The 12492-nt window shown below is 42.2% G+C and overlaps 1 protein-coding gene across 3 annotated transcripts in view; it reads left to right on the plus strand.

Annotated features, from left to right (window-relative positions):
* Nucleotides 1-12492, plus strand: part of BMP2K (BMP2 inducible kinase) — a 112024-nt gene that overhangs the window by 49438 nt on the left and 50094 nt on the right. For all 3 annotated transcript variants that reach the window (XR_010921516.1, XM_067557084.1, XM_067557085.1), the window contains exons 8-9: nt 2185-2288; nt 10976-11055. Coding sequence is in view for 2 of the 3 variants with exons in the window: in XM_067557084.1 (XP_067413185.1) it covers nt 2185-2288; nt 10976-11055 (184 nt within the window). In the remaining variant the exon portion in view is untranslated. The remainder of the gene's footprint in view (nt 1-2184; nt 2289-10975; nt 11056-12492) is intronic.

The following is a 12492-nucleotide window of genomic DNA, read 5'->3' on the forward strand; positions in this document are numbered from 1 at the left end:
AGAATGGTTGAGTCTACAATCAATATTTTGGGGCTGATTCTCTGTACTGTCCTCTCTGTGTGCACCACTCAGGACTTACCCTGATGTACGGAAGTCTGCTAGCTCTACACCTGTGCTGGCTCCTATGCCTCCCTCTCTTCAGCTCTTGGAAGGGGAGCATGTCAGAGCTTGGGGTGGGCACTTGAATTGGAATGAACACCTGGGCTGTGCCAAGTTGATATATTGTCCCTTGGGAGCCACAGCCAGCTGACATAAGTTGAGGCACATCCCAGGACAAAGAATTGGGGAGCTGTAACTAGGTGTTGTTTCTCAGCATCTCCGGGACTGCTCTTCATTGAGGAGGAGAGTGGTATTTTGCTCAGTGTGCCCTTAAGCTCAGTCCGAACCAGTGAAGCTCTTATATTGCCCTTTCTGGAGCATCCACAGGGAAACAGTCAGTGAAGGAGCCAGAATTTCTCTCTTTTCTGTTGTGATAAAGGAGTTAAAACTGCAGCCGGGAAGGGACAGCAGCAGCTCAGAGCACTCCCACCTCAGAGCTGTTTTAAGGAATGTAGCATGAGACAGTGCCCTGCCTCCTCCTTGAAGTGATGGATCTGATTTGAACACTTCATTTTAAAAAATTGCACTTGTTTAGGGAACACACTTTTCATTTGTACTCAAATATGATTTTTTTCTTAATGTAGTCACTTTTGAGGCCAACACCTGGTGTCTAGGCCTCAGATTGGACAGGACTGGCTTAGGTCTTATAAATATCATCATGTACAAAAGGAGGTTTAAAAATTTGTCTGGTTATTCTTTGGTTATCATTTTCAGTGGCAAATTGAAGCGAGTTAAAGGTAAAGGATGCAATGTGTAGCATTTCAGGCATGGGTAGACTTTACAAAATAAATTTAAGAAACCAATTACTGTTTAGTGTCAGAGCCATACTTTTAAACATAACTTTTTGGTTTCCAAGCTGCGTTTCTTTGTAATGTATAAAAGGTAAGCTTTTGTGCAATTGTGGAAGAGTTTGCTTGCTCATGTTTTGTTCTTTTAATCAAATAAGTGATTTATTTTAAAATATCTCTAAACACTAAGTGAATTTTATACAATACTTTCCCTCTTACTCTGCGTAGAACACTTTGGAATATTGAAATTGAACTTTTACTGAAATGTTTTTCCTTCTGATATGAACTTGCCAGTCCAAATTGTAGAATTTTTTGTAATATTCTTTGTTTAAAAATGTAGCTTGGTTGGATGCTTAATTCTCCAGTGCATTAGATGTTTCTGTATATTTTTATTATATTGAATGCATTGCATTCAAACCAGTTAGTTAAATACCATTACTCTCTATAATGAATCTAATTATTTATGGTAGTTAACTGATTAAATTGAGTGTACTTCAGAATGAATTATCAGTTAACACCAAGTTTTTGTTTTTAATAATGCTGTTGCTGTTTCTGTAACTGATGCATAGCTTGGTGCTTGTCTAATATCCACTTTTTTCTAATTAATCTGCATTTAACTAATCATTTTAACATTCATATAGAATAATATATTAATGAAAAAATTGGCTATGTCAATTTTAGAAAAGATTATTTGAGTTCAAAGATGGACCTTGGTTAGATTTTGAGTGGTGTGTGTGGTTTTTGCATGGGTCCTCTAATTAAAAAAAGTTGACAATTCCGAATGCAGTGGCATTTACACATCAGCTCACACTGTTCTACATTACTGTGTCTCAGAAAATGCCTTTCAAATAAGTTGGTACTCCTGAATTGTTTTCATTCTGGTAATGGAGCAAAAAGTTTTGAAGACGTAACTCTGACCTAGCTCATGGAGAGATTAACTGCCTTTTTTAACTTATTAGTGTAGCACTTTGCAGGTTGTTTTATAACATCCCTAGCTGTCCTTACAAATCTGCTGTTAACTGATTCAGTTGAGGTTCAGGACTGGTAATGCAATTTTTTCTCTCTTTCCACACAAGGAAAAGAGTAAAAAGATATAGTACTATCTGCATACCATTGGCAACCGAAACCATTCTAGCTCAGTACTCTTCTGAAAGAAGTAAAAACTACTTTTTGAAATGAATAAATTCTAAATCAGTTGGTAAAGTAGCTTAATTCTCATTTACTCTCATTTGTAGTGTGTCGTAGGCAAATTTTCTTTAATTGCTATTAGAGAAATTTAATCAATCCACTTTTACAGGGTACATGCTTGAACCAGATCAAGAACGGAGACCTGATATCTTTCAAGTATCTTATTTTGCCTTTAAACTTGCCAGAAAGGAATGTCCGTTGTCCAATATTAATGTAAGTAGTCTTGTATTTTTCACATCTTTTGATAGATTTAGTAAGTATCCGTTGATATTGTCAAAAGGAGTTGTAATCACTTTTATATCAAATCAAGTGAAAACGTCTGATAACTTTTTCTTTATAAAAGTCTATACCTGTGCTGAAAGTTCTGGATGTGATAAATTTCAAATAGATTCTGTGTTGATAGAATCCTTAGCTCAGGGGTGTCAAACTCATTTGCTATGGCGGGCCAGATTTGAAGTAAATGTACTTCAAGTGGGCCATACATACCATAAATCGAAATACAAGGCACAACCATTTTTATGTAGTATTATATTTTATTTGCTAGATATCAGCTATATAAAACTTCAGTAAATTCACTGCTACAACTACTATTTTACGATTAAAAGAATCGATCAATGATTAAGAATTATAGTACTTTATTTACTGCTACTGCTGCTTCCTGATGCCTGACACCTCTTACTTTGGACCACTGCATCAAAGTCTGGAGCAAGGCACTGGGCTGTGGCAAGCTTCAGTATTGCATTCAGGTGTGAATCAGTAAGTTGAGAACGAAATCCTGACTTGTTGACGTTCATTACAGAAAAGAGCTGTTCACAGACATACGTTGTCCCAAACATGGACAGAATTTTTGAAGCAAAAACTTCAGCCTGGGGTAATTTGGTCCTACATACTGATAAAATGTTCCAACATCAACACTGGAAAACTTATCCCTCAGAACAGAATCACACTGCAGTTCGATTATTTCCATCTGAAGCTCCTCTGAGAGCTCATGCGCATTGACAGAAAATGGGTTACGGAAAATTGCAAAGTCTTTCTGAAGGTATTTGAAGTCAGAAAACCTTGCCTGGAATTCATTTCTTAAGTTGGAAATTTTGCTGCTGTACTTTTTTGTGAGAGCATCACAATGAAACTTAGCTGTGTTGCGTTGAGATTTTAAAGTTGGAAAGTGTGCGGGATTATTATCTGAAAGTTGCTTTTCCCAAAGCTGAAGTTTAATCTCGAAAGCAGTAATGCTGTCAAAAACATCTGTCACCAATTTGTTGCGTCCCTGCATCTTTGTGTTGAGACAGTTCAGGTGTTCCATGATGTCCACCATAAAAGCAAGATCTTGAAGCCATTCATTATCCTGCAGTTCAGGCATAACCTTTCCTTTCTGATTCAAAAACAATTGTATTTCACCACGCAATTCGTAAAAGCGTTTCAGTACAGCCCCCCGACTTAGCCAACGAACATCAGTGTGGTATGGTAACCCATGGGGTCTCTCAGTTGCTTCCAGAAGGCAGTTGAACTGTCTGTGGTGAAGGCCTCTTGCTCGTATAAAATTAACTGTTTTTATAACCACATCCAAAACATTATCCAGTTTCAGTGTTTTACTGCACAGTGCTTCTTGGTGTAAAATGCAATGTAAATTACAAAACTGATTTTGCGGATTGAGAGCAAGCAATTTTTCCTTTAACTTTGCAGCAACTCCAGCTTTTCTACCCACCATTTGTGGTGCTCCGTCTGTAGCCAGACTCACAGCTTGCATCCAGTCTACACCTAATCTGTCCAAAGTTTCCACCAAATTATTAAAGATATCATCACCTGTTGTTGTGTCTTTCATAGGAACCAATTCTACAAACTCTTCTGTTATGCACATGTTTTTATCAACACCACGAATGAAAATTGCAAGCTGTGCCACATCACTAACATCCGTACTGTCATCAACTGCAATCGAAAATGCAACAAAGGACTTGACTCTGTCCTTTAGTTGATTGTTAAGGCTCTCTGACAGATCACTGATTCTCTCAGCCACTGTGTTTCTCGAGAGGCTTATATTTGCAAAGGCTTGCCGTTTTTCCGGACATATTAATTCTGCAGTCATTAACATACATTTCTTTATCATTTCCCCGTCTGAAAAAGGTTTTGATGACTGTGCTAGTTCATGCGCAATCATGTAGCTTGCCTTAACTGCAGCTTCGCTTACTTGATGGGCATTTGTAAATAGCGATTGCTGCTTTTTCAATAACTTCTCCAATTCAGAAACTTTGTCCTCACGCAACTTTCCAATATATTTATCATATTTCTCAGCATGCTTGGTATCATAGTGCCTCCGAACATTGTACTCTTTGGCAACAGCTATATGCTGCGTACAAATCAAACATGTTGGCTTTCCATTCAGTTCAGCAAAGAAATACAAATTTCTCCACCTCTCTTGAACCACACGATGTTCTTTCTCCAATTTTCTTTTCTTTGCTAACATAATTATAAGGCCCTACACAAGGCTGTGTATGTATGTACAAGGCCCAGCTTACACAAGGCTGCGTATGTATGTACAAGGCCCAGCTTACACAAGGTTGTGTATGCAAGATATCATTATAACAGTCTGGCATACACAGCGTTCTGTGATGCCCCAAGACCACCCTGTCCCTCTCCAGCCTTTTGGAGCGCAGTCTCCCACAGATAGCGCTCTGCGCAATGCCCCAAGACCACCCTGTCCTTCTCCAGCCTTTTGGAGCGCAGTCTCCCACAGATAGCGCTCTGCGCAATGCCCCAAGACCACCCTGTCCTTCTCCAGCCTTTTGGAGCGCAGTCTCCCACAGATAGCGCTCTGCGCAATGCCCCAAGACCACCCTGTCCTTCTCCAGCCTTTGGCGCACTGCCGCCAGAGCACAATGCCACGACATCTCGCGAGATCTCGCGGCGTTGTGCTCTGGCGGCTGCCGGCCCAGCACAACGCCGCGAGATATCGCGGCTGCCGGCCCAGCACAGCGACATCTCGCGAGATCTCGCGGCGTTGTGCTCTGGCGGCTGCTGGCCCCAACACAACGCCGCGAGATGTCGCGGCTGCCGGCCCCAACACAGCGACATCTCGCGAGATCTCGCGGCGTTGTGCTCTGGCGGCTGCCGGCCCAGCACAACGCCGCGAGATCTCGCGGCTGCCGGCCCCAGCAGAACGCTGCAACATCTCACCGCCACGCACACGGACCTCGCGGGCCAGACCAAAAAGGCTGGCGGGCCATTTCTGGCCCGCGGGCCGTATGTTTGACACCCCTGCCTTAGCTTGTTAAACTCCAACAAAAAGGAAAACTGCCTTAGAATCTTCTGCATGGCACTAATAAATAAAGATGGAATGGAAAATAGCTTCTGACATATCTTGGTAAACTATATCAAAGTGTAATGGTACTTGCAGTGAATTGTAATAGCCACACTTTATTCTGCTAAGTTTATTAGCGTTAATATAAAATACATTTAAAATTGTTCCTGCTCTGTCACTTTCTCAAAATAAGTTCAAAGTTGAATTACTACATGAAGTAATGAGGACAAAAGGGACTGATTATAATTCTGAACAGAGCTTTCTGAGTTAGGTTTATATTTTAACCATCCTTAGCCTTTTCATAAATTAATTCCTTGGCAGGATTTTACCTACAAGGGAAAATGGAATAGTCTGAGATTTTCCCTTCCCGCTCCCCTTTCATTTTATGTCTATATTTGTCTATCATTTGGGGGTGGGGGAGAGGATATAAAATCTCTAGTTCCCAGACACAAACTACATTTAAGATAGAGTTAAGGTTGAGAGGACATAACTAGTAACATTATAAGGATGAGTTCCAGAGGGGTAGCCCTGTTAGTCTGTTTTTAGCAAAACAATGAGAGTCCTGTGGCACCTTAAAGACTAACAAATTTATTTGGGTATAAGTGGGTTTCTGCCCATGAAAGCTTATGCCCAAATAAATTTGTTAGTCTTTAAGGTGCCACAGGACTCTCGTTTTATTATAAGGATGGTATAATTTCAAAACCAAGCATTCTTCTTTGAGTAGTGTCCATATGAGTGCTCTGCTTCAGGTGTGCACGTGCCTCTTGAGCCCTTGAGCAAAGATTTTTTCACTAGCTGTGCATGTTCTGCCTGTGCATGCACCCTGTACCTCCTCATGCCAGACATTTAGGCTGTATAAGGATGCGAGGGTGAACCACCCTCAGTTCCTTTTATGACACCTCAGCCTGAGAGGGGGCTCTAGTGTGCCTGCCTTGCGCGTGCCTTGACTATTGTGTATTTTTCTTATAGTTAAGATCAGTTAGTATAGTCAGCTGTTAGTAGTGGTACCTGGATGACTGGCTACTCGAGGGCAAATGCTTATGAAGCAATGCTATCTTCTACCCAGACGGCCCTTGCTCTGTTGCAAGAGTTGGGTCTTCAGCTAACACTAAGGAAATTCACATTAACATCCATAAGTAAGGTACAGTTTATAGTGGCTTCTTTGAACCTGTCAGCAGCCAGGGCCTACCTTGCCTTAGACTGGTTTGAGAGAGATAATTCAAGGAAGTCCTTGAAGAACTATAAAGAACAGTCCTCAGCTCTTGAGACGTGGCAGCTTGCGCTTTTGTGACTGAACACGCATGGCTGCGCCTCCACTGCTTTCAAGGTTGGCTCAGAATGGCTTGTTCTTTAGGCAGAGGCACCTTGGACAGACAAACGATGGTTTCTCTACAATTGAGGAATTTCCTGGATTGGTGGATAGATCAGCTCAACATCTGCATAGGCTTTCCCTTCTGTTGCCCGACTTGATCACTAACTTCAACAGATGCGTCACTGTTTGGATGGGGAGCTCATCTCAATGCTCTTATGACTCAGAGCAGACAGACAACTCAGAAAACCAATATCCGCATCAATCTCTTGGAGCTCAGGGCTGTCAGGAGCACCTGTCTCCATATCCTACCTCTCCTCATCAGGGGCAAATCAGTCAGGGTCATGATGGACATGTCCTGCATGTTTTATATCAACAAGCTGTGGAACTGGTGCATAGCTCATCAGATCTAAATTTTGGTGGTCTACCTCCCAGGTACTCAGACTCAAAGGTCAGAAGGGACCATTATGATCATCTAGTCTGACCCCCTACATAATGCAGGCCACAGAACCTAACCCTCCCGCTCCTGTAATAGACCCCTAACCTATGACTGAGTTACTGAAGTCCTCAAATAATGGTTTAAAGACTTCAAAGTACAGAGAATTCATCAGCAAGTGACCCATGCTGCAGAGGAAAGTGAAAAACCCCCAGGGTCTCTGCCAATCTGCCCTGGGGGAAAATTCCTTTCTGACCCCAAATATGGCAATCAGCTAAACTCTGAGTATGTGGGCAAGACTCACCAGCCAGACACCTGGAAATAATTCTCTGTAGTAAGTCAGAGCCCCATTCAGAACACCACAATCCATGTTCTCAGCAGACACTTGGCACAGGACTATGAATAGGAGCTAGACGCTCAAGTCCTCCACAACATATTGCCAATATGGGGTTGTGACGTTCCCCTCTGCAGTCTGGACTGGTGAATTGCTGTGTCACCCCAATCCCTCACTCTCGGAGCCCATCTTACCCTGGTTTGCTGTGAGAACCCCAGCTCTTGGGCAGCTCATGCACAGCCTATCGCATGTAAATTGCTCCCAACTCAGTGAGTGAATGCCTCTAGCCAGCCACTCATGGGATATTGGCTGGGATCATACCATTGCATAATCCCAAATCCCAGATGCAACCCTAGGAACTGCTGTCTTACAATGTTCAGTATTGACCACTGAACACTGCAAGCTCATATGTTTGTCAGTTTATCAAAGACATTGGTATGCACCAGTCTTGTCACTTCAAATGGAGTCTCTAACACACTTTAAACCAAATGCACTGCTTTAGAGAAAACAAACACATTTATTAAGTACAGAAAAATTTTAAGTGATAAGTCAGAGGAAAGCAGGTCAGATTTGATCAAGAGAAAATAAAAGGCAAAATTGCATTCTAAACTAAGCTGAACACTTTCAGCAACCTTACAAACTGAGATGTTTCTCACCAAAGGCTGGCTGGTCTGTCTCCAGCCAGCCCCTCCCCCTGTGATCAGCACTTCAGGTGCTTGGTGTTTGTTGATGGTTGAAGAGAGAGAGAGCAGCAGCAAAATGTCTCACCTTTTTAAAATGTTCCTTCTCCTCTACTGGTGCAGGAAGTGAAACCAGATATTGCAGGGATAATAGAAACATGACTGGAGTACAGGTATTGAAGGGTATGTGCTGTTTAGGAAAGACAGGAAAAAAAGGCAAAGGTGTGGAGTAGCATTGTATATCAATGTTAAGGTAGACTAAAGAAATTAGAAACGATGGATTGGATAAGACCATCTGGGTGAAAATCACATTGTGGAGGAAGAAAGCTACTAGAGCAGTGGTTCCCAAACTTTTTGGCTCAAGGGCCACAGATATAATTTTTACTACCCTGATGGGTCACCAGTCTCCACCAACAGTCTCCCTCCTTTCCCATGTAGCCGGAGGGAAGGAGTTCAGCAAGGAGGCTCTTCCGTCTCCTTGGCTGCAGCAGGGAAACTGCACACCCCATGTGCTCCACCGGGGTCCCTAGGGAGTGACTCCCTTCTGGAGCCAGGGTAAATGGGAGATCAATGCGTCCCTCTTCTTGCTCCAGCAGAGACCCCAACACCTAGGGACTCAAGCAGAACACTTTGCTGTGCTACCTTCCACAGCCAGGGGGAGAGGAGTGTTGATCTCCCATCCCGTCGGCTGCAGCAAGAAGCCTGCACCAGTCTTTTAGCCCTGCAGCAATGCACTTTGTGCAGCAATGCACTTTGCCTGGTTCCTTAGGTGGCGACTCCCTTCCTTCTGCAGCCAGTGGGAGGGGAGTGGCGGGCCACTTTGAAAGCCCCCGCGGGCAACTTTTGGTCCCTGGGCCACAGGTTGGGAACCACTGTACTAGAGCTTCCTCTGTGATAGTGCTCCGGGTGTGGTACAGACATCAGGATCTATTTGGATATTGAGAGAGACCTCTCATGTTTTCAGTGAAGTAAATGCTGTTGGGAATTATGGGAGACTTTAACTTCCCAGATGTAGACTGAAGGACCAGAACTAGTAGTAATAATAGGGCCTAGATTTTCCTGGATGTGATAGCTGACAGATTCCTTCACCAACAAGAGGGGATGCCATTTTAGTTTTGGTATTGGTAAGGAGTGAGGACCTCATAGAAGAACTGGTTGTATGGGACAACTTTGGTTTGAGCAATCAGAAGTTAATTCAGTTCAAATTAAATGGAAAGATAAACAAAAATAGATCTGTGATAAGGGTCTTTGATTTTAAAAGGACTAACTTTAAAAATTTAAGGGAATTCGTTAGGGAAGTGGACTGGACTGAAGAATTCATGGATCTAAAGACCAGAGGAGGTTTGGAATTACTTTAAATCAAAGTTGCAGAAACTATCTGAAGCTTACATCCCAAGGAATGGGAAAAAATTCATAGGCAAGAGTTGTAGACCGAACAGGATGAGCAAGCATCTCAGATGGGTGGTTAAGAGAAAGCAGAAGACCTACAAGGAGTGGAAGATAGGAGGGATCAGCAAGGAATGCTAGTTCTTGGAGGTCAGACTTTGTAGGGATAAAGTGAGAAATGCCAAAAGCCAGGTAGAGTTGGACCTTTCAAAGGGAATTAAAACCAATAGTAAAAGGTTCAACAGCCGTATAAATATGAAGAAGACAAAGAAGTGGACCGCTAAGCACTGAGGATGGGGAGGGAGGTTAAAGATAATCTAGGCATGACCCAGTATCTAAATAAATGTTTTGCCTGAGATTTTAATGAGGCTAATGAAGATCTTAGGAATAGGTGCAGGATGGCTAATCGGAATGAGATATGGAGGTAGAAATTACCACATCCAAGGTAGAAGCAAAACTCAAACAGTTTAATGGGACTAAATCGTGTGGACCTGGATAATCTCCATCCCAGAATATTAAAGGAATTGGTATATGAAATTGCCAACCGATTAGCAAGGATTTTTAATGAATCTGTAAACTCAGGGGTTGTACTATACGACTGGAGAATTGCTAACATAGTTCCTATTTTTAAGAAAGGTGGGGAAAAGTGATCTGGGTAACTACAGGCCAGTTAGTTTGACCTCAGTCTTATGGAAGGTCTTGGAAAAATTTTTGAAAGGGAAAGTAGTTAAGACATTGAGGTTAATGGTAATTGGGATAAAATACAACATGGCTTTACAAAAGATAGATTGTGCCAGACCAACCTGATCTCCTTTTTTGAGAAGATAACAGATTTTTGAGACAAAGGATCTAATTTACCTAGATTTCAGTAATGGGGAATTATTAGTTAAATTGGAAAAGATGGGGATTAATATGAAAATTGAAAGGTGGATAAGGAATTGTTAAAGGGGAGACTAATAACAAGGGACTAATAACAAGAACTTTTGCTATAAGCTGGGGATGCATCAGTTGGAAATGACAGAAGAGAAGAACCTGGGCATATTGCTTGATCACAGGATGACTATGACCCACCAGTGTGATTTGGTCATGGAAAAAGCTAATGCAGTTTTACGATGTTGTCTTTTTCCAGTAGAGTTAGGGAGAAGTTAGTACCGTTATACAAGATGCTGGTGAGACCTTATCTGGAATACTCTGTGCAGTTCTGGTCTCCCATGTTCAAATTGCATATAATGAAGTCAATTATTTTTTAAATTGCAATTAATAATCTCTTTATAAAATAAGTAAAGAAACTTTCTTACATTTAATCTGACAGTGTCTGTTTAATCACAGTATTGCAGCTAAAGCACTGTTTGATGATTTATTTATACATAAAGAATCACCAGGAAGCCCACAGTAGTCCTCTTCAGTTTGTAACAACTTTCAGGATTTTATATTTTAATTCATATTTGTTTTTTTCTAAGAATTCTCCTGTCCCTTCAACTCTTCCTGAACCCATGACAGCTAGTGAGGCAGCTGCTAGAAAAAGCCAAATAAAAGCCAGGTGAGCAAAATAATGTAGTACTTTGTGGATTCTGATGTAGATATATTATAGCAATGTTACACAACTGATATTTTCTTGTATGTTTGGTTAATATGATAAAACTCACCCTGGTACCCAGCACTTGTGTGCATATCAGATTTTTAAAAGTCAGTGTTTTTAGTAGTCTGGGATGATGATTTTAATAGAGAAGCCCCAAATAAATGCTGAGCTGGTTGTAAAAGTTTGAATTCTATCTGGGTTTACCTCATAAACAATCCATTGTCCTGCTTCTAATTGTTCAATGAACCCATTAAAAGACAATCTGCTGACATTTTCCTCATCAGATAGGATCTCTGGTTTTGGATAGAAATACCTTTATCTTCATTCACCTGCATTCAGTTTTTCTGGCTCCAATTTTAACATGAATAAGTGTTCAGTAAAGATAGTTATTTGTTTAAAATGGAAAAATATACAAAGTGTAAACAACTTCATAAAACTTTAGCCCAACTAATTTTTGTGCAAACATCCCTGACTCAGTCTTAAAGGTGACTACAAAGGAAAAAAAAGGGTTTTAGTCTCTTGCTACATTATAATGCATAAAGGTTGAAAGACTTGGGTTTTGTACCTTAAAATATCAGGAATTCCAAGTCTTGCCTTCTCTATTTTTTTGCTGGATGTAGTCTTAGTGATCCAATGCACTGGAATGGGAGCTGCTTCTTCGAGTGCTTGCTCATGTCCATTCCACTGTAGGTGTGTGCACGTCTCCGTGCACGGCTACCGGAACGTTTTCCCCCTTAGATCCCGTAACGCTGGTTCTGGTACCCCCTGGAGCCCTGCACACATGCCGTGGTATATGAGGTGCTGTCGGCCCTACGCCCCCTCAGTTCCTTTTTTCTGCCCGTGACGGTTACTGGAACTGCCTGTGCTTGCATTGCAAGTGCTTAATTCCCTGTGTTTTGAACTTTAAGCATGAGTTTTTGTGTTAGTTAGTTAGCTTACTAACTGTTTAGTGGTAGTTAGAGACTTTGAGATAGTCTGGCTGAGACTTTACCGGGAGCGGGTATGCTCCAGTCTCATGGCTTCAAGTCATGTGCTTCCGGCGGGAAGCCCGCTAAGTGACCCCCACTGCCTGAAGCGCAGGGGAAGCCCTTCGTAAGGAGAAGAACGGATCTGCAAGGCTTTCAGACCTCCAGAAAATCTGCCTGAAAGCCTTGCTCATGGAGCCCCTGACCAGCTCTGAGCCAACCCGCTCCGCTGTGGTACCCAGCGTGCCATTGATGCAGAGGGCACTGTCAGCACTGACCCAACTTGGCACCGCGAAGACACAGAATCAGCACTTGGAGCATGGATGCTCCACCGCACCATCTAAGCAGACAGGGTTGAGCACCAATCCGTACCGAGGTCGGATCACAGAGACCTGCTGCCTGAACCAGCATCTCCAGCCAGGGAGTCTCCCCC

Source organism: Emydura macquarii, unplaced genomic scaffold (assembly GCF_026122565.2).
Source record: "Emydura macquarii macquarii isolate MOO-44397 ecotype Brisbane River unplaced genomic scaffold, CSIRO-AGI_Emac_v2 contig_1790, whole genome shotgun sequence".
Lineage (NCBI taxonomy): Eukaryota > Metazoa > Chordata > Testudines > Chelidae > Emydura > Emydura macquarii.